We start from the raw sequence: 22,625 nt of genomic DNA on the forward strand, positions 1-22,625 counted from the left end.
GTCGAACTGCATGAGCAGCACGTGGAGAGAGGAGAGAAGGTGCCTCACAATAAGCTGGTGGTCCTCCGCCTGCAGGGCCACAGACAGCCTGCAAACACTGCAGCAGGAGGTGCAGCATGCAATGTAAGCTCTGTCAACTGCTTGGAGGCAGAGCCAGCTCCAGGGCAGGAGTGCTGAGGTGTCTGCAAGGGCAACCACAGGAGGCAGAGAAAAGGCTTTGCTGTCCCTCAAGGAGGCAGGCAAAAGTGAAGAGCCTGAGACAGGACTGTATGGGGAGGGAGTCCCTTTAAGCAAGAGCCTCAGATAGCCTCAGGCAGCAGTTATGAAAAGTGATTGCTGTCCTGATGTCCTGAATGAAGTGCTTCCGGGTGACCTTAAATGTGATTCAGCATCCAACGACTGTGGATGCTTTATTTCAAAATAGCTCAGTGCTATTTTGACGGGCATTTGCTGTGTAGACGCTCTATTTCGAAGAAAGCTATTTCAGAGTTTTTCTTCCAAAATAGCTTATTCCAAAATAAGCGTGCAATGTAGACATGCCCTAAGGTGCAACAGGATCATTGGTTGTTTTTTAAGTTTTCCTAAACAGTAAGGCTATGTCTACACTGTACCTCTCTTGCACAAAAGCCTATGCAAATGAGGTGCGGATTAGCATATTGTCACACTTCATTTGCATAATTAATTAGGGGGCCCTTTTTGCACAAAAGGCTTTTTGCGCAAAACAGAGCTATGTAGACGACCTCTTTTTGTGCAAAACACCCCTCTTGCACAAGAGCCGTTCTTCCTCATTTTTTCAGGAAGAACAGCTCTTGTGCAAGAGGGGGTTTTTGCTCAAAAAGGACCTGTCTACACAACTCCTTTTTGCGCAAAAGTCTCTTGTGCAAAAATGGCCCCTAATTAATTATGCAAATGAAGCACAGCAATATGCTAACCCGCACTTCATTTGCATAGGCTTTTGCACAAGAGAGGTACAGTGTAAATGTAGCCTAAGAGCTAGGGCCACCAAATTTGGTATTCAGTTTCCTCTACTCATAAGTTAACGCAAAGTCAGGATTTAGTTATGCCAAGACAAGCTGAAGCTGGCCAGAGGAGCGAGGCGGGAGGCGGAGGGGGACATCCCTGGCAACTAGGCCAGGGAAAGAAAATGCCCCAGCAGCTGGGTGGAAGAGCGAAAACACTTCTGGCGGACAGTGGGGGAGAGAAAAGGTCTGTGCCGGATGAGACCCCCTGCCCTGAGCCCCTCCTCATCCTCCAACCCTCATTCTCTCATCCCCTCACTCCCAGCCTCCTTCACTGCCCCCCCTCACATACCCAAGGCCCTGCTCTGACTCCTGAACTCCCCCCACACTGCCAGCCTCCTGTCCTGATGGACCCAGGCAGTGCCGGGTAAGTCTGTTGATACTTACTATACTTCTAAAACCAGAAATTTTGTGTGGGGTTGTAGCAATAATTCATTGAATCACAGGACTGGAAGGGACCCTGAGAGGTCTTTTAGTTCAGTCCGCTGTGATGTGGGGCTAAAGGGGGCAACTGCCAAGCAATTCAAAAGGGCCCAGGGCTTCTTGCCAGAGCTGCCACTGCAGGCTCTTTACAACGCCATTGGCTGGGGAGGGGAGGTATTCTCTGGGCAGCACTAAGGGCTGAGGGGTGGGGCAGGGGCATAGCAATTCTGTTGTCCCCCCTGCCTGCGCTCAAAGCAGGATTATGACCATTCCTGACAGATGTATGTTTAACCCACTGGTAAAGATCTCCAGTGACAGAGATTACACAATCTCCCTAGGCAATTTATTCCACTCCATCCTGCCACCCTCTTCCAGCCCGCTGCATTCAGCTTCTCCACAGCAGCAGTAAGCAGAGCACCCCAACCCTGGGGAAGGATGGCAACTACCTTGACAAAGTTGTTTCTAAAATCCAACCAACCCCTCCTTTGCTGCAATTGCTTCTTGTCCTAGTGTCAGAAGTCAAGAACAATTTTTCTTCCTCCTCCTTATAACAACCTTTTATGCACTTTAAAACTGTTATCATGTGGTCCTCTCCAGCCCCTGAGTCTTTTCTTCTCCAGCCTAAACACAGGCTTTCAGTCTTTCCTCCCAGGTCATGTTTTCTAGATCTTTAATTGTTCTTGTTTCTTTTCTCTGGACTTTTTCCAATGTATCTACATCTTTCCTGAAATGTGATACTCAGAACTGGACACAGTATTCCAGGCTGAGACTGTATCTGTACAGAGAAGAATGGAAGAATTATTTCACGTCTTGTTTACAATACTCCCACTAATACATCCCAGAATATGTTTGCTTTTTTTGCAGCAAAGTGTTACTTGACTCACATTTATCTTGTGACCAACTATGACAGAATGTTTCAAACTTTAGTAACAGAAAGCCCCACATTTTGATTTAATTTTTTAAGATCCCCAGCTCCATCTCTGTGCACACTCTTTTTTGAGGTCTGACCCTCAGTCCCTCCATCCCACCTCCCTTTCTCCCAGAGCCATCCATAGGGGGGCTAAACAGCAGGACAGCTCCAATTTTATCAAAGTGCAGGGCCCGTGACAGTCACCCTGTTTCACCATATACAAGGGATGGCTCTGGGTATGTGAGGGCTCCAGCTGGAGATGTGGGACCTCAAGTAAGGTCAGGGATGGAGGGCCTGGAGTGCATGAGGGGACTCCAGGCTGGGCCAGGGGGGTGGTGCGGTGGTGGGGGTTGTAGGCTCCAGGAGGGACTTTGGGTGCAGGAGGGATTTCAGGCTGGGGCAGGCGGTTGGAGTGTGGGTTGGAGTGATGGGATATGGTGTACCAGTGACACTTACCACAGCTCCCAGGAAGTGGTCGCCAAGTTCCTGTGGCCCTTACACATATGGGCAGTCAGGGAGGCTGTGTGCTGCCCTTGAGCCCATGGGCACTGCTCCTGCAACTTCCATTGGCCATGGTTCCCAGCCAATGGGAGCTATGGAACCAGCATTTGAGTGGGGATATCATGCAGAGCCTCTCTGGCCACCAGAGCTCCTAAGTGCTGCAGGAATCTGGTGGATACTTCCGCGAGTCACACAGAACCAGGTCAGGTAGGGAGCTTGCCTTAGGCCCAGGACAGGGAACAGTTGAGAGAAGGAGGAAGGGAGGTGGTGGAGTTGATCAGTAGGGCATGCAGATGCCCTGGAGCTCCCTTGGGACCATGGACCCCAATTTGAGAAATTGCCCCAAGCCTTACCCCATTTTTTCCCATCCCTTCCCACCTCCATTGCCTGAATCCTCCTCCACCAACCAACACAAGCTGGGGAATTGCCAACAAGCCTGGCATGGGACAGCAGTTAGAGTTAAGCCCTCTTTCATACCCCATGGCGATGGGAGCCAGAGTGACATAGCAGCCTGCTCTGCTCCGCTCCCATGCCTTTCTTCCAGCCTTCTGTGCTCTTCTTCACCACCACTGCAAAGAGTACAGAGGAGCCCAACTGCTGCTGTTGCCCCATGCCAGACTCCCTATGTAATCCCCCAGGCTGCCCTGGACCCCACAGTTTCCATGCATAAGATGGTAGAGGCAAATGGAACCATCCTATGGATGGGACAATTCTGCATGCAACAGTTTCAAAACCTTACGTAAGTCACATCTAGTATTTCCCCTGTATCCACAAGACTTGTTACCTTAAAACAATAGTCACCCACCAGTAGATCCTGATCTTGGAGCCTCTAACAAGTGATCCTGACTGGTTTGGCCAAGAGGCTATCAAGTGCCGGCACTTCAGCTGCCCCTACTCCCCATGGCTGTGCATCTCTTGCCTTTTGCTTTGAAGCTGCCTCCCTCCACCCCCAGGAGCCTCCTGCTTGCTGTGCAGGGCTGGGGAGGGAGAAAAGGGGTGCTGATGTCAGGGTGCCCCCTCTCTCACCCTGTATCCTATCTCCACAGAGCAGAGTGGGAGGGGGGGCACAACAGGACTTGGGATGGAGTTTGCTGGCTGCTTTTGGGAGTGGTGTAGGGTCAGGGCAATGATGAGCCTGCCTTAGCCCCACTGCACCACTATCCAGTGGTGGGCCTAGCTGGTGCCCACATCCCAAAACCCTACCCCAGGCATGAACCCCCTCCTACACCCCAAGCCCTTACCCTAGCCTTGAGCACTCCTGCATCCAAACACCCTCCCAGAGCCTGCACATAGAATCCTCTTTGGCACCCCAACTGCCTGTCCCAAGCCCAGCTCAGAGCCCTTCTCGCACTCCAAATCCTTTAATTCAAGACCAGAGCCTGCACCCCAACCCTCTGCCCCAAACTGGTGAAAGGGAGGGAGGGTGGAAGAGGGAGGATGGAATGAGAAGGGGCGGGGGCCTCACAGGAGCACAAAGGAGGTAGGGCAAGGGTATTTGGGTTTGAGGTAGATCTTGGATTGCACTTAAATTCAAAAAGTGATCTTGTGCTTAAAGAGGTTGGAGACCACGGCCTTAAAACTTCTAAAACTTATTATTAAAACTTCATATTTAAAATTTGCATGAGTCTTTTAAATTTTTAGGTAAAAACACAGTATTGATACACTAGTACTGTTAAAAAAAATACAGTCCTAAGTCATCACCTGCCAGGTCTGCTGACTAGGTGCGGTGAGGGGCAAAGGGGGAAGTTGCCCCTGACCAGTGATTCAAAGGGATCTAGGGCTCCTGGTTGCCATTATTGCCAACTAGAGACCCAGGCTGGGTGGGTGCCCAGGTGACATGGAAGGCTGGCTTCCTCTAACCCCATCCCTTTTGCCAAAGGCCACGCCCCTTTCAGGGTCAGAGAACCACCCTCCCCACTTAACCCAGGGGTCCAAGCAGGCTATTAGCTCCCCTGCCCTACTTCAACTAGAAAATGTATGAATGGGCCAAATAATTCAGAAAATTCAAATAGATATAATTTTTATGAAAGTCTCCCCAATTCTTATCATAGGCAAGCATGATGCTTTACAGAAATCTTTAACAAGTAGGGTGATCAGTATAAAAATAGTAGACACCTATGCAACAAAGCCCTAAATATCAGGACTGCTCCTGTAAATTTGGGGTATCTGGTCACCCTAATAAGTTACGTTTGCGGGCCTGCTCCTGCAATGCAATTACAAATGTAAGTGTTACAGAGACAAGGTAGGAGAGGTAATAGCTTTTATTGCATCAATTTCCCGGGGGGGGAGGAGGGAATAAGCACTCTTGCAGCAGCGGCTCCCAAGCCCTACAGCGTGGAGTGGTGCAGGCGAGCAGTGCAGGATCACACCCTGTTGCAGACACAGCTGCCTACACACCAGGCTAGCATGGAGAGGCAAAGAGGAACACATGTCGCAAGCAACACGGACAAGGAACAGAAATCCGCACTGCGCATGCCCTAAAGTCACGGCTTGCAGCAGACCATAAGTCTCTAGTGCGTCTGCGCATGGGGAGACCTCTAGGGTTCTGTTTTGGGACTGACTTCGCCTGGTTTGTCAAGTACGGGTGAGGCGAGAGGGTTACTACGCCTGCGCAAGAACCCGTAAGTGGCCCGGCCGAAAAATCAAGGTGAACTACGCCTGCGCGACTATGAAGCCGGCTACCTAGAGGAGAGACCGTAATCTGAAGAAGGGCCTCACTGCGCTTGCGTGCTGGAACAGCCGGGGGGGGGGGGGGGAGAGGTTAGGATGAAGGCTGCACTGCGCTTGCGCGGATTTGTGGGCGGGCGGGGTTGACTCGGCCGTGCTCCTGGGCTGGAATCCTGAGCCTGTGCGGTTGCCAGGGTGACGGGACTACAACATGGCCCGCTGACAGCTCTGCCGGGAGGGGTGGGCGCTGCAGAGAAGGCCTCAGCCTTTCCCTCCCCGCTCCCACACCGCTGAGAGCCGCAGAATGAGCAGTAAGGGAGGGGAGGGACGGGGCCCGGTGGCGATGTGGGGAGGGTCGCGGCAAGGCGGGTTCTTCTGTCGGGAGGGGGCCGCTTCCGGGGTGCGGCAGGCAGGGAGTGTGAGCGGGCTAGCTGTAGGTGGGCCGTGACTCTTCTGCTGGGCGCTGATTCCCCTAGATACACAGTGTGAGGACGAGGGGGGCCTGAGTCTTGCTGTGGGGAGATGCATGAGGGTCTTGGGCCCCACTTCGGTTATGGTTATTATGGGACACCCCATGTGGAGGAACAGGGCGCAGCGTCGGATCCATTTGGAAAAGAAATGGGCCCTGCAGTTGGGGTGAGGATGCATATTAGACTGAGAGTTGGTGGGAGGGGGCCAGATTTTCCTATGCAAAGATATACGAGGGAGATACTAGCAGTAAGAAGGAGCTGCCCTCCAATTACCAATATTAGGAAAGTAGCACCAAGAGACACCCCCCTCAGCTTGTTGGTTGATTGTATTGGAGGTCATATTTTTTCTTGACTTTTTATCCTCATTGACTTTTGGTTTTCCTCCTATTTCTTCAGTCATTTGTTCACAGGTTTGGTTCTTGGCGCTTTAATCCTCTCACTTTATAGGCTGGATAATATTATTGCTTAAATAGTTTCAAATATCAACTCTGTGCTGGTGACTTTTTCTATACCACTGACCTGTGCCTTTCTAAACAATCCCATCTAATATTTTAGGACATGTCAGAGAGAGATTATCTTGCCAGTTTAAACAAGGCCGAAAACAAATTCTTAAACTTTCCTCACACATTCCCCTTTCTCCCTTTTTTATTACAGTTAGCATCACTGCTATTCTCTTCATCATTTACACCAAATGTGGGCTTTATTTATTTTATTTATGTTTTGCCTTTCTGTGGCCCACACTTTCAGGCCATCTCCAAATCCCACAGCTTCTTCCTCTTCAGCATCTCCATACTCCATCTGTTTCTTTCCATCTCCACACATTTCTGGTTTAACTCCTCACTGTATCCCACCTTAAGTACTGCAGTACTCTCTTATGTCATTTCCCACTTCAAACTTCAGTAATCTTTTTACCTGTCAATTTGATCACTTTGCTATATGCCCCTCTCTGAATTCCTCCATTTGTTCTCCATCCATACGTCTGTTTAAACTGTTAATCACTTACTTCACAACTCTTTAAATCTGGCCTTCTCTACTTATTCTCACTTATGGAATTTTATATTACTTCTCCTACCCCACCAGCATTCCCACTCTCAACTGCCGATTTGTCAATTTCAAACAATCACTTTTGTGTTTTTCATGTGATTACCTCTGCCTTGTCCTTTCTTGTATGCTAAATAGATTCATGAAGGTTAGGTGCATCAATGGCTGTTAGCTAGGATGGGTAGGACTGGTGTCCCTACCCTCTATTTGTGACAGGTGAGGGAGCATGTGAGGATTACCTGTTATGTTCCTTCCCTCTGGGACATCTGGTATTGGCCTACTGTTGGCAGACAGGATACTGGACTGGGTCCTTATGTTCTTATGTCTAAAAAGTGCCCTGTTTGTTATGGATGCTACTGAAATCAATTCTGATTTAGGGATTATGCTCTTTTTGTTCTAAATATTGTAAATCCCACTGTGATTAAAAACTGACAAACTTTTTTATGTCTAATTTATTAAGAAAATTAAATCAAATGTTATCTACACATTTCTAGTTCTTTACTTACCTTCCATTTTAAAGTCTTAAGCTGCTAATGTGGCTGTTTCATATTTGTTTCCTGATTACTAGTAGAATTTCAAGCTTTATTGAGATTTTTTTATACTACAAAGTTTCACACTTAAAATGTTCATCTGTACTAGAAAAGTCATGTTTATGTTCTCTAACATCCTTCCTGTAACACTGCCATAAAATCAGATAACCAATGCTGTTTGTAACCAACACAATCTTCCAATGTTATGAACTTCCATAAGTAAAGAAAGCTGAAATGCTTTGACCAGGCTATTCTCCATCAAGGCTTTCAGTTTGAAGTCAATGGTATTAGTGCTTCTAAATTGCTTAGCATTGAAGTCAAAGGGACTTAGGTGTTAAGCATTGCAACACCTAACTTTCTCAGCATCTTGCCATTCTGTGGAATCCACAGCCCTGATATAGGTTATTTCTGGGCGCCACATTTCAAGAAAGATGTGGAGAAATTGGAAAGGGTACAGAGAAGAGCGACAAGAATGATTAAAGGTCTAGAGAACATGACCTATGAAGCCAGGCTTCATGAACTGGGCTTGTTTAGTTTGGAAAAAAGAAGATTAAGGGGGAACATGATAGCGGCTTTCAAATATCTAAAAGGGTGTCACAAGGAGGAAGGAGAACATTTGTTCCTCTTGGTTTCTGAGGACAGGACAAGGAGTAATGGGCTTAAAGTGCAGCAAGGGAGGTTTAGATTGGACATTAGGAAAAAATTCCTAATTGTCAGGGTGGTCAAATATTGGAATAAATTGCCAAGGGAGGTGGTGGAGTCTCCCTCTCTGGAGATATTTAAGAACAGGTTGGATAGACATCTGTCAGGGATGGTGTAGACAGAGCTTGGTCCTGCCTTGAGGGTGGGGGGCTGGACTCGATGACCTCTCGAGGTCCCTTCCAGTCCTATGATTCTATGATTCTATTTGACACTTTATACAATGAAAGGGAAGAGTTAAGTTCCTAAGAATGGAATCTATCTTCAAAAACCAACATGCTGAGCAGAGAGACACCTGTCGTAGCCATTAGGAAATGCTGAGGAAAGGGGAGTGGGAATAAACTCTGCCCCCAAAAGGATAATAGGCATCTAAATCAGAGCTGGAGGGAGCTCTCTCTCTTGTTGAAACTTTTCCATTGTGTATAATTACTTAAATATTCATTAGGCCTAATTTAGAGAGAAAGTATGACTCTGTAGCCCAGTGGTTAGGGCTCTCATCCGGGATAAGGGGACTCAAGTTCCACTCTTCTTACTCCAAAGAATAAGTATTTATACACAGTAGAACAACTTTGATAGGAGAGATTGAGAGAGACCTGCCCCCAGAACCTCAGGGCCCAGTGGTTAGGGCACACTCCTGGACGGGGGTGACACCAATTCAAATTTCTTCTCTATATTAGGCAGAGTAAGGAACTCAGCATCAGTCTTTCACAACTGCACAGTGCCCTTCCCAGTGGGCTACCAACACTTGCTAAGATAGAACATAGTAAGAATAGGGACTTGAAGTAACCACACACCTGGCAGGCTTCTAGGCACCTGTAGGAGTTTAACATCAGCGATTTAGACACCTTAGGATTTTAGGTGCTTATAGAGTTTGATAGTAGCTGAGTGGAGGTTTTGAGGATTTCAGTGGCTCCTAAATGTTAGGCTTTGGTACCTAAAGTGTTAGGTGCCTAAATCCTTTTGTGGCTATAGCTCTTAGCAACTTTTGAAAATGCCACTCTTTGATGTCCATGTATGGGGGTTGTTTTTTTTTTTTTTTTAAATTTTGGTCTAATTTTTTTGGTGTAAAAACTTCACAATATATTTGTTAATGCACTGAAAAGGGTAAATTTTCTTTAATACTGAGGCATTTTTGTTTTAAAATGACAATTTTTATGCCAGTAAATCAGAATACAATTTTAGTGCCTGATTTTGCAAACACTTGAGCACGTGTAACTTTAAACATGAGTAGTGCCTTTGACCTAAATGAGACTATTTAGAGGCTTGATCCTGCATCATTTCCCTTGATGGAAGCTTTTTCATCGCCTTGAATAAGAACAGGATCAAGCCTCAAAAGAGTAAACTTATGTATCTGCTTAATTGTTTTCTATAGTCTTTAATATTTTGTTTTTGCCTACAGCACTTCTGTAAATTCAGGCAATACCCTATAATGACTTTTTAAAATTATAGTTTAGTTAGATTAAAAATGTATCATAAAAAGGTGCAATAGCACATTTTGTTTTCAAATCCTCAACCTGATTTAAATCAGTGACAGACAAAAAGTGATTTAAATTATTCCATCCTGATCTAGTGCTCTAGGCATTTTCTTCTGTGAGGGAAAAATACACTGATATGTCATAGCAAGACAAAAGTTCATGAACCAACCAGAGATAGATGTCATGGGATCAATTAGAAGCTTTGTTTTGTGGTGTTTTATTTTTAATTGATTAGATGTGCATTTTAACAAGTATTTTGAGCATTTTATATAATAATAATAATAATGTTTAAGCATGCTAAATCAATGGTTGTTAAGAGTTATTAGGGGGCTGCCCCCTCCTTGCTATGCTCACCAACCCCTCCCCCCCCCCCCCCCCCGGCTGCTTTCACGGCCAGAGAACCTGATGATGTCACTGTCATGCGGCAGGAAAACTTTGCCAATATTTTATCTCTATATATAAAACTCAGGATTTTGAGCAGGACTCTGTCACCTCAGCATATTATTCCTAATTTGGTATCTTTGTTATGGGTTTTACTGTCCTCCTATACTGTTTTTTAAGATTCTATTTCTGGCTTATACTTCATGAGCAAGGACTGTTTATATTAATATAAGCATTAGAAAGTGTAGTTGGCATTTTATAAATAGGCCTGTGCCCTGCACTGCCGAGCTTACCATCTAAATCGGACAAGAAAATTATAAAAGACGACAGTTCAGGAAATACAGAGGAAGGAGAATGTGTTGGTGATGAAAAGGAAGGATGGATTCCTGGAATAACTGGGCTTTAAAGAGGATCTAGTGTACAGAAGTAGTGTGTCAAGCATAGGAGCAGTATGAGAGAAAATGTGAAGCAAGAGCGAAGGGAGAGTCTTGGAAGTTAGAGCCGAACAATAAGAGTGACAGGAGAGAGTGACGATTTTATCCAATGTCGCACTGTTAGATTAAGTTAAGGAAAGGTTGCAAAGGGGAAGGTCATAGTAATAAAGAGGAAAAGTAAAAGAGAACTCTGGTAATTAGAAAATAACAAATAGTCTGACATCTTAGAGACTAACAAAACATGTTGATAGTATCATGAGCTTTTGTGGGCACAACCACTTCTTCAGATGATTGGAGTTATTAAAGGTCCAGTTTCTAAATAAATGGGAAAGAGGGAGAGAAGGAAAAAAAAGGGGGGGAGGGGAGAAATAGTCAATTAGAGTCCATGCTACATGAAGTTGCTAGAGAAGGTACTAATTGTTCTTAAGTGCTCATTGTTTGGTTTTTTTATGTTCTTAGGATGTGGAATGTCCCAAACAACGTACCCAAAGTCTTAATTAGATTAGCTAAATCGATCTCTGGAAGTGGCAGTGGTGATTTTCCATTTAGTATATACATGGCCTCCGAGGCAAAAAAAATCCACAACCTCAGCAACACAATTATACCAACCTAACCCCTAGGCTAAGTCTACACTGGCCAGTCTTGCGCAAGAACATATGCAAATGAGGCACAGCAATGAATATTGCTGCGCCTTATTTGCATACTTAATGAGCTGCCATTTTGCACAAGGGGCTTTTGTGCAAGAAGGAACAGTTTACACTGCTCCTTGTGCAAACCCCCTTTCTTGCACAAGAGCAATTCTGCCTGAAAATTTGTGCAAGAGCCGTTCTGCTGTTTGAGGAATTTTTGCTCAAGAAGTAGCAGTGTAGACCGCTCCTTCTTGTGCAAAAGCCCCTTGTGCAAAAGTGACAGCTCATTAAGTATGGAAATGAGGCGTGGCGATATTCATTGTCATGCCTCATTTGCATATGTTCTTGTGCAAGACTGGCCAGTGTAGACGTAGCCCTAGTGTACACAGCACTATTGTTAATGGGAAGGCTTCTGCTACTACTTCTCACAGAGGTGGATTAACTATGCTGAAAGTGGAAACTCTGCAATCGACATAGTATAGGCCTGGGCAAAATACCATCCGTGGGATGGATCCAGCCCACTAAGCTGTCAGATCTGGCCCATGGACGCAGTGGGGTGCCTCAGGCAGACTCCCTGCCTGTCCCCCACACGCTGCTGAGAAAAGCTGCTGCGGGGTTCTCTTTGAACAGCTGTGAGCCTGGGGGAGGGGAAAAAGGCTCCTGTCCCCCAAGCACAAACCCACTGGCCTGTTTCCAGCCAATGGGAGCTGTCTGTTATTAACAGGCAGCTTGCAAAGCACACACACACACCCTCAGGCTTATAGCTGTTCAAAAACCACATGGCCCCTGCAGCTAGTGCGGGATGAGGCAGGTAGGGAGTCTGCTTGAGAGGGCTGCAGGCTGGGAGTCAAGCAGGTAAATCTCCCAGCCAGAGCCTGCCTCTAGCACCTCAACCCTTTGCCCCCCCGACTGCACATAACCCAAACTTTTTGCACCTCTCCTGCCCCCAGATCCTCTCCCAGATCCTGCATCTCAGTCCCCTGCCCCAAATCACAACCCCCTCGTGCCCTAGGCCACAACCCAAACCCCTCTATCCCTTCCTGTACCCCAGTCCCCTGCCCCAAGTCACAACCCCCTCTTGCTCAAGGTCACAACCCAAACCTCTGCACCCTAGTCCCTTAACCCAGATCACAGCTGCCTTCTTCACTAAAACTCCCCCACAGACTTCACATCCTCTCCTGCACCCGAGGCCTTTACTGCAAGCTCCCTTCTGCACCCAACCTCAATTCCAGATCCCGCACCTCCTCCATTAATCTGGAAGAGTGCGGCCCTTGACCACTTTCCAAATTCTTGGAGTGGTCCTTCAGCAAAAATTGCCCAGCGCTGGCGCAGTATCGTCACTGATGTGCTATATCGGTGCAGCTACACTGCCGCATCTGCATCAGTGCAGTATTTTAAGTGTTGACCTGTCCATAGGTGAGCCGACCTAAGTCCCCATGTAGATATAGCTAAGTCAAAAGAACAATTCTTCTGTTGACATAGCTACCGTCTCTTAATAGAGTGGATTCACTCTAGAGATGGAAAAATCCATTCTGTTGCTTTAGTATGTGTCTGTACTACAGTGTTGGTGTAGCTTAGGTGCAGTGCCATCGCTGTGCTGCAGTAGGTCTTGTAATGGAGACATACCCTAAGTCTCTGATAGTTTCCTTGACTGCTATTAGGCATGAAAGTGTGCGGAAGGAAAGAGGTCTTTGTTCTTTTACTTCTCCCTTCGTCTCTGCTTTTTGGATTCTCCTCTCTGAGTGTCTCCACTGTCTGATTCACTAGTTGTTCGTAAGCTCCCCCCGGCAGTAACAGTAGCATGAAACTGAATTGACATGATTTGGTTTATCTTCAGCTCACTGGTGGAGGTATTTGTAACTGTAGATGCAGATAAGATTACCAGGGACAGAATCTGGAGGAACACTAAGCAAAGAGGGGAAAGGAGATGAATAAGACTGGCTGATGGAACAGTCACTTGTTGGAGCAGGCTCAATCAAACACAATGTAGAGGAAGTTAAGAAGGAAAGAGAAATATCATTTGAGTCAAAAACCAGGATAATGATTCAGAATAAGTAAAAATAAAAAACCATTAAGACCATGCTGCTATCTGCCTTATGATTTCTAGTCTTGGGGATTTGAATTTTCCTTGTCTCAACTCTCATTTTTCGTGCCATTCACTGTACTTCACTATTAAACATACGCATTTTTCAGAACAAATTGAAAACTCATTTACAATGTAACAGTTGGTTAATAATTTAAATATAATTACTGTTAGGTTAGAAACTGTTCTGAAAAAATGCCAGCCTGCATTTGCTTCTAAAATAATCCAAAATGTAGATATTGAAAAGGAGAGAGGTAGAAAAGTATTAATGGTGAAACAGACCTGGCATCAAAATAGACATTAGATTTTAATGTTCTATGACATAAAGTCCTCTTGGGTTGTATGTGCAGAGGTATCATGTTACAGAGCAGGGAGATTTGTGCTCTGGAATTAAGTTAATATTTTGTATCATCAATAATATGAGCATCAATAGGATGGGGCAGTAATTTGTTCTAATTCAATTTAATTTTTCCCCACATCATTGACACATGAATCACAACCAAAAGCATAATATTGAAAATCAAGTAGCAAAGACAGAATTTAATGAAAATCCATTCAGGGTAAATATGAAAATATTGACTGTTTACAACAAAGAGCCCCAACCCTGCCCTCCCCAGGCAAATGCTCTATCCCCATGGCCACTGCAGAACCCACCCCACCTACCTGTCTCCCGGGTGTCCCTTATCCTGTCTTACGAGTGCTTAGCACCAGCTCCTGCTCTGTGACAGCTTGTGTTGGCTGTTCGGCTGCTCCCAAGGTGTCTAAATCTAAAATTTAGATTTTAAAATTTAAATACATTTTGTTTTTAGAATATAAACCAATTGGTAAAATTGGCGAGGGAACGTTTTCTGATGTTTTGAAGACACAGAGTCTTAGGGATGGAAATTACTATGCATGCAAACAAATGAAACAGCATTTTGAAAGGTAAGTATAGTTGCTCATACTATTGCCCCAAACTGGAAAAACTTTGTTTACATTTCATGGGGAAATAAATATAAATTTAAGACTGAATATAGGTTTCATGCATATTAGAAAATGTGTTTGCATTTAGAAAAGAGGAACAGGAGGCCTGATAATAGCAAATTATTACTTGGCATTGTGCTTACTACCAAGTAGACCCACTGATGTCACTCTCTGCAGTAAATTCTATATCTACTTGTCAACTGGATTAAGATCAGGATTAGGGAGGGAGAAGCACTGGGGGTTTTGTTCGTTCCTATCTACTTTAATGAATATTTCTTTCTGTCACTACTCTGGTCTGGTTGGATTTTACATTGTAAATTAATTCGTACCAGAAAGGAAAAGGAAAATATGTATGAACTCAGTTGTGTCCTTTTCCTTACTTCCATAAATCAATTAATAGAGGAAGATGGTGTAAGGAACACCCTCTTTAACCATTGTCAGTTTCACTTTAAAATGTATTTTATTGTGGATTCTGTAACAGTAGATCATCTTCTCTTCCTATTTTGTTCCTCTTCATAGTTTGAATTTGCCCTTATTCGCATTTGATTGTGTCCTCTAATTGTGGGCAACACAAGTCACAGTGGGAGCTCTTTCTTATTAGGAAAATGGCAAAATTGGGTTCACTGCATGCCCCACACACAGCATTCTCAACCAAACCAAGGCACGTAACCTCTAACCTTAGCATAGGGTCACGGTCATCCATCAGACACATTCATTTCCTATTGATCTCAGTGTAAGTTGCTTTATAGCAGTTGATGCTGCCTCTACTGCTTTGAAAAAAATTCAGGTTTGATTCAGTACTTTGCTGCTGCACAGATTAAGAAGTAAAAAAAAAATTGCAGAGATTAAGGAAGAGTGAATTTAAAAACACAAATCCATCCTTTTCCTTTAAATGGAAAAAAAAATTAGCCAAAGTCAGTGAATATAAACTTTCTATTGTACCCACTTTGTGCTGATCATTAGTCTAATAGAGCATAAACTCAGTGGACCTGGTCAGCTGAAGAAACAAGGTGTATGTAAAAGTGGTCCCTTCCTTAGTTACTCTGGGCAGCTCTACACTACTGGGCAGCTCTACACTACGGGCCAGATCGACGGGACAGCGATCGATCCAGTGGGGGTTGATTTATCACGTCTAGCAACTGCCAATCACTGTCCCGTTGACTCCGGTACTCCACCTCAACAAGAAGCTCAAGGGGAGTCGATGGGAGAGCATCTCCTATCAACACACTGCTGCAAGGACACTTTGGTAAGTAGATCTAAGTATGTCGACTCCAGCTACGCTATTCACATAGCTGAAGTTACATAACTTAGATCAATCTCCTCTCGTCCCCCATAGTGTAGACAAGCCCTCTAAATGCAAGCTTGGTTACAGCCAAGTATTTTGTCCAGAATGTTAAGAATAAGCAGACAAATTTCTTGGCTAATCAATTTTAGAAATACTAAAAACTGAGAATTTGTTTAATTGCCTCCATGTATGAGAGGCTTATTTGGCAAAGATGCCAGTTTGCTGGTGCTGTGGTTTATTATTATTATTATTTATTATTTATTAATAACACAAAACAGGCTTCCATTATGTGTCTGAAATTATGATCAATTTATATTTATCAAGATTAAATCTTATTAGATGGTGAGTTAGCTGGCCCTGTCACGTAAACCACTGTTGGTGAGTCAGTCAATTTTACACAGTGTACTCCAAGTAAAATTACTATTATTTACAAACAGTTGAAACTGACAGTGTATTTTGTGAAACAGATTCCAGCAATAGATTTTTATTAAGGAAATTCATATGGATTCATTCAGATCTAGTTCTAGTCTTTTGACAACTTCTCCATATTTTGTTTATACTGTAGGATATTTCACGTAATTATGTTAGAGATGAGAAGCAGCAACTTTTGAGTATATATTTTCCTTTTTTATGTATACAGTACTGATATTGTTTTCATTCAAACATGGAAATTGTACTATTTTGGTTCTGGAAATAGCTCTCATTGTATAAATCAATTTACTATGGTCATGTTTTGAATTAAAATTAGGAACATTTTATTCAAAATTTTATTTAGGACTATTCAGAAATGCTAACATTAAGCACTGAAACCAAAAAGTTATCCAGTCAATCCTGTTAGTTTTCAGGGATCCATTTTACTTCTGGCTCTTCTCTTATTAAAAAAGGAAACAGACAGTCTAGAGTTGAGACCAAATTAACAAAAATAAATCCTAGTTATAAGATTAAGCAATTTTGAGTATGTTCAACTCATTGCATTTAGTTGTCCATCATTCCCACATTTATGAGGATTGTGAGAACATCTTCCCTATGATGTGTTAAAGTGTCCTTTATGTCTTAGACTCTCTTTGATAGTTGTGAATTGGGTAGAAGTTACTCTTTTACTGGAATGATTGCTTACAGATATAGGTAATAGTGATACAAATTGATCTTGCTAGTACAAGATAGTTTTCTTAATTTCACATTGAAATATAAAGCTTTTCACATTTTGCTGACTCTTGATGTGAAAGAAAAAGCTTTTCCTCTAATGATTTGCTATATTTAGTGTCCATACAAGGCCACTGAAGCCCTGTAAAATGAATTTTTCCCCTACGGTTTCTGTAGGTTGGCCTTCTCATGGCTAATTGAGTCCAAGCATTAGTGACATGATTAAATACTATGTTTCAACTAGCTAGCGAAATAGTGGGTTTCAGGTTTCAGTTCTTCACACTAATGGTTATTACTTTAAAATTAAATTTTTACACTAATGATTACACAAGGCTAAATTTTGACTTTAGGCATAGTCTTTAGCTGTGAGCTGCACCAACCCAGAAGTAGCAGTGGGAATTATTGTGACTTGGACATACGTCTGAGTCATAATTCCCCTCCAATTTCTTTCCTTCTGCAGAGTAATAATTTATTTCTGGTCTATACCAACAGTAAATTACTACCCTCTTCTCCTGGGTCAGCTAATCTTGTCAACAAGAAGGGGAAGGGGAGCCAGGACATTTCCTACCCCATCCTCTTTCCCCGGTCTGAACTCCAGATTTGGGTAGCCTAAATAGGGACATGAGAGGAGGAGAAGTTCTTGCGTTTTTGTGTGGGGAATTATTTACAACCTGTTTTCTAAATTGTAAAGTAGTTTTCCACTCTCACTTCTTTTTTTTTTAAATTACACATTTAGTATCGAGCAAGTGAATAATCTGCGAGAAATACAAGCACTGAGGCGACTGAATCCACATCCTAATATACTTATGTTACACGAGGTGGTTTTGTAAGTACAGAATATTTACTTCCCCTAATTCCTATATTCTCTATTTGAATATTTTTCAGTAGCTTTTGGAGACCAGAGACAGTTTGGAGACATTTAATCAATTATTTATTATGCCAAAAAGGAAATCTTTGGAAGATCTGTCTGATTCCCCCAGGCCCTCATGTCTCTTGTTAAGCAAAAATATGATACAGTTCTAAATTGCACTTTTCAGTTGCTTTAGAATATACTGCTGGAAAAACATCAGAATTATAATATCCATCCTAACAAAATGGAAAAACAGGTGAACTTGTACAAGAGAGATTTTAAGCAATCAACCAGTGGGACCCTTAGACGATGGAGATGCCAAAGGAGCACTCAAAGATGATAGTCATTCCGGAGAAGCTAAATTAATTCTTTTCTTTAGTTTTCACAACTGAGGATGTTAGGGAGATCCCAAACCCGAGCCATTCTTTTTAGGTGACAAATCTGAGGAATCGTTCCAAATTGAGGTGACAAATCTGAGGAATCGTTCCAAATTGAGGTGTCATTAGAGGAGGTTTTAGAACAAAGTGATAAACTTAATAGTAACAAATCACTGGGACCAGATGGCATTTACCCAAGAGTTCTGAAAGAACTCAGATGTGAAATTGCGGAACTATTAACTGTGGTTTGTAACCTATCCTTTAAATCAGCTTATGTACTTAATGACTGGAAGATAGCTAATGTGACACCAATATTTTAAAAGGGCTCTAGAGGTGATCCTGGTAATTACAGACTGGTAAGTCTAACAACAGTACTGGGCAAATTAGTTGAAACTATAATAAAGAATGAAATTGTCAGACACATAGCTGAACATAATTTGCTGGGGGGAAAGTCAACATGGTTTCTGTAAAGGGAAATCATGTCTTAGTAATCTACTACAGTTCTTTGAGGGGGTCAACAAACATGTGGACAAGGAAGAGCCAGTGGATATAGTATGCTTAGATTTCCAAAATGCCTTTGACAAGGACCCTCATCAAAGGCTCTTAAGTAAAGTTAGTTGTCATGGGACAAGCAGAAAGGTCCTTTCATAGTTTGATAACTGGTTAAAAGACAGGAAACAAAGGGTAAGAATAAATGGCAAGTTTTCAGAATGGAGAGGGGTGTCCCCCAGGGGTTTGTCCTGAGACCAGTCCTATTCAACGTATTTATAAATGATCTGGAGAAAGGGGAAAACAGTGAGGTGGCAAAATTTGCAGATGATACCAAACTGCTCAAGATCAAAGCAGACTGTGAAGAGCTTCAAAAAGATCTCACCAAACTAAGTGATTGGGCAACAACATGGCTAATGAAACTTAATGTTGATAAATGTAACGTAATGCACATTGGAAAAAATAATCCCAATGATACATACAATATGATGGGGACTAATTTCGCTACAACTACTAAAGAGAGAGATTTTGGAGTAATCGTGGATAGCTCTTTGAAAACATCCACTCAATGTGCAGTGCAGTCAAAAAAGCAAACAGAATGTTAGGAATCATTAAAAAAGGGATAGAGAATAAGACAGAGAATATCTTATTGCCTCTGTGTAAAACCATAGTACGTCCTCATCTTAAATACTACGTACAGATGTGATCACCTCATTGCAAAAAAATATATTGGCATTGGAAAAGGTTCAGAAAAGGGCAACAAAAATGATTAGGGGCTTGGAATAGGTCCCATATGAAGAGAGATTAAAAAGACTTGGACTCTTCATCTTAGAAAAGAGGAGATTAAGGGTGAATTTGATAGAGGTCTATAAAATCATGACTGGTGTGGAAAAAGTGAACAAGTTATTTACTTGTTCTCATAAGAACTAGGGGTCACCAAATGAAATTAACAGGCAGCAGGTTTAAAACAAACAAAAGGAAGTATTCTTCATGTAGCGCACAGTCAATCTGTAGAACTTCTTGCCAGAGGACATTGTGAAGACCAAGACTGTAACAGAGTTCAAAAAAGAGCTATATCAATTTAGGTAGGAACGGTGTCCCTAGCCTCTGTTTGTCAGAAGCTGGAAATGGATGACAGGAAAAAGATCACGTGATGATTACCTGTTGTGTTCACTCCCTCTGGGGCATCTGGCATTGACTATTGCCAGGAGACAAGATACTGGGCTAGATAGACCTTTAGTCAGACTCTATATGGGCATTCTTAATCAATAAACATATTTATATTCTGATTTTATGGGAGGGAGACTTCATGTCTACTGCCCTCCATGGGTCCATGTACTCTGTTGCACAGATGGATCACATTCTGTCGTGAAGCTGACTTATTGTATTGCCATAAAATTACTTTAATCCTCCTCACTCCTATGCAGCTTCCCAGAACTATGGTTCATTGCTGAAAATCATCAAACATAACATTTGTTGATTATTATTTTCAAGGATTTTTTTTGCTGTGCTCTTCATGCTGTCTTTTTTCACTCCCTGCGCCTCAGTGTTATCTAGACAATCTGACTTAGAACCTAATTCCCACAAGTGCCAGAAGAGGGACACTTGTGGTCACTTTAGTAGCTCATCTCCCAAATAGTCTAGATCTAGCTGCAGCCCAGATTGTCAGCCAGCACATCTGCAAGATGAACTCCATATCTGGTTCCCCAATTCCTTTTTGCCTGGCTTAACTGAACAGTGCAGGGAGCATGCTCTGTAATCAAATCAGTGCTTTGTTATGAATGTTGAAGAGCAAGAGTCTTCCATAGATAGGTTCCACCAGGGCAAGAGGACATAAAATGTTAGCTGCCAGCTACAGGAACATCATGAATTCTAGATATCTTGCCAAAATATAAAGTTATTCCATATCAGAATTGTGATGGCCACAGGGGCCACTGTTTGAGATTAATGAGGCAGATCACACTTCTCAGGGAGATGTTCTAGCTCCCTGCAGAGTCAAACAGGAAACGCTGCATCAGTGTACTCTTTGCTCATAGTCAAAAGTTTCTCTGCAACCACAAGGGTTAAGCAATTTAAAAAAAATGAAATCTCAGATTCTGGAGTGTCTTGTTTTAATGTTACAATTGTGGAATAGGCTGGATCCTGCTTTTACTCATTTCACAGCTCCCATTACATAGTAGCAGGCTAAAAAAAAAAGCATTGTTGGTCCACAACAACTATTGAAAACATCATTCTCAACATATATTCATAGACTTAAGGGTCAGAAGGGACTTGGACCATCATGATTCATCTAGTCCAGAGGTCTCCAAACTGTGGAGTTGAAGCGGGTACTGAGGAATGTCCAGAGAGTGCAATTGGAGCCAGCACCTGGTTCAGTCCTCACTTGGAAGTAGCCTGGGACCTGGCTGCTGGCTCTGCACCTAGTGTCCTGCTGGACCCGCATCCAGGGCTCTGCTCCTGGTCCCAGCCCTGCCCCCAGCTGTGGCCCCAACCTGTTTGTGTCATTTCTCTACCACCACCATCATGTCATGATACTGCTCCCAGCTCTGGAAGTGAGAGCAGCACAGACTTATGTAAAAGGGAGCAAGAGGTAAAAAAGGGGGGGGGGGAGATTACTTATCTTGTCAGTCCTCCTGCATATTGCAGGCCATATAATCTCACCCACCCACTCTTATAATAGATTCACTAACTGACTGAGTTACTCAGATTATGGTTTAAAGACTTCTGGTTATAGAGAATCTACAATCACAGAAAACTGTCAAAATGTGGATTTTTTTTTAAAGTAACATACTCATTTAAAAATGAGTTGTTTTGCCCTCACAGAACAATATCAGGCCCAGCTCAACTATTAAATATTTTCAGATGCAGCACAATGCTTTTGTACCTCTTAGCAATTTTTATTTTATACGTTATGACTATGTTATGTCTTGCTATTGCCATTTAATTGGGACTTCCAGATTGCGATTGCACCATTGTGCCATACTTAGCAGTAAAATACATACAGTACTTGTAAGGCTAATAAGGCTTCCAGCCAGGAGTGCCAGATGCAAAGAGTTTGAAAAAATGTAATTGTAGATTAAAATTATAAATCAATTTGAATAGACTTCTGTAGGTAAATATCAATTGAAACTGAAAACTTCAAGTAGTTTTACTGATGATTACAACTGGCTCTTCTGCTGAATAGAATACTTTTTGTCTACTTTGTGTACAAATGCAAATATACATTTATTTCTTGCTCAGAAAAAAATATTTGTTTCTTTAGTGACAGAAAATCTGGCTCTCTTGCACTAATATGTGAACTTATGGACATGAATATTTATGAGCTAATAAAAGGTATGTAGAGCATGTTTAAGTCATTCAAAATCCTCTTTCACAGATCATAAAGTTGCATTCATTAATCATACTTTTCAGTTGGCTGTTCATGTAATGGTTATATAGTATGAAATTTAAGTGTATATTTTACATTTTGGGGGAAATTACTCTTTTATGGCTGTTTTCTATGCTATATAGATATTTTTAATTTAAAAACTTGTGTGCATGTCTATTTTTAAATGAGTCAGAGCAGTGATTCTATAGAGCACTATCAATATAAATGATCAGACCTGAAAAGGAAAAAAGAAAACTTATGGCAAGTTTGGATTTAATACAAACATTACCAGTTTAGTGGTAAGAAATTGTGCTCATTGTGTTTGAAAGTAACAAATCTTTCAGTTGAAACATAATAAAGTTTGAAAATCAAGAAGGGCTGATAATAGAGTTAACAGAAGTCTCTATAGCAGGGGTCGGCAATCTTTCCCAAGTGGCATGCCAAGATTTATCCTCCTGCCCTGGGGCCGTGCTGCTCTCCTGGGAGGTGGGAGGAACTCTCCCCACCATGCACCCTGCTTGGTCTCCTGCCCTGGGCTCTGCTCTGGCTTTTCCTGGGAAGAGGGGAGGAGCAATGCGTGCATGCTTCCCTGGAAACCAGATGTGGCGCGGAGCCTCTGGGATTCCCTTCCTCCCTCTCCCCCGCCCTCCGAAAGCTGGTGCTGGTTCCAATCTTGCGGGGGACGTGATGCTGGATTGCCAACACGGGCTCGGGTCAGGATGGCTCGGGGGGGGGGGGGGGCGGGTGTTTCAAGGAAATGGGTGAGGCGGGTGCAGGTGAGTGACCCTGGGGTGTCAAGCCCAGGGTCCTGTGGAGATCCGGTCAATGGCACCCTCGCCTTCCTGTCAGGGACCCAGGCACCCAAGGGCCAACATGGCTTTGGGGCAGG

The 22,625-nt window shown here is 43.1% G+C and overlaps 1 protein-coding gene across 3 annotated transcripts in view; it reads left to right on the forward strand.

Moving 5' to 3' along the window:
* The first annotated feature begins 5,650 nt into the window (after positions 1-5,650).
* The window catches only part of MOK (MOK protein kinase), a 35,113-nt gene continuing 18,138 nt past the window's right edge, over positions 5,651-22,625 (forward strand). The window contains exons 1-4 of one of the 3 annotated variants that reach the window (XM_006119987.4): positions 5,651-5,831; positions 14,072-14,186; positions 17,390-17,479; positions 21,632-21,702. In XM_006119987.4, the coding sequence (XP_006120049.2) occupies positions 5,825-5,831; positions 14,072-14,186; positions 17,390-17,479; positions 21,632-21,702 (283 nt within the window). In that variant the 5' untranslated portion in view covers positions 5,651-5,824. The other 2 variants (XM_025183067.2, XM_025183068.2) reach the window with 2 other exon arrangements.

The sequence above is a fragment of the Pelodiscus sinensis genome, chromosome 4 (genome assembly GCF_049634645.1).
Source record: "Pelodiscus sinensis isolate JC-2024 chromosome 4, ASM4963464v1, whole genome shotgun sequence".
Lineage (NCBI taxonomy): Eukaryota > Metazoa > Chordata > Testudines > Trionychidae > Pelodiscus > Pelodiscus sinensis.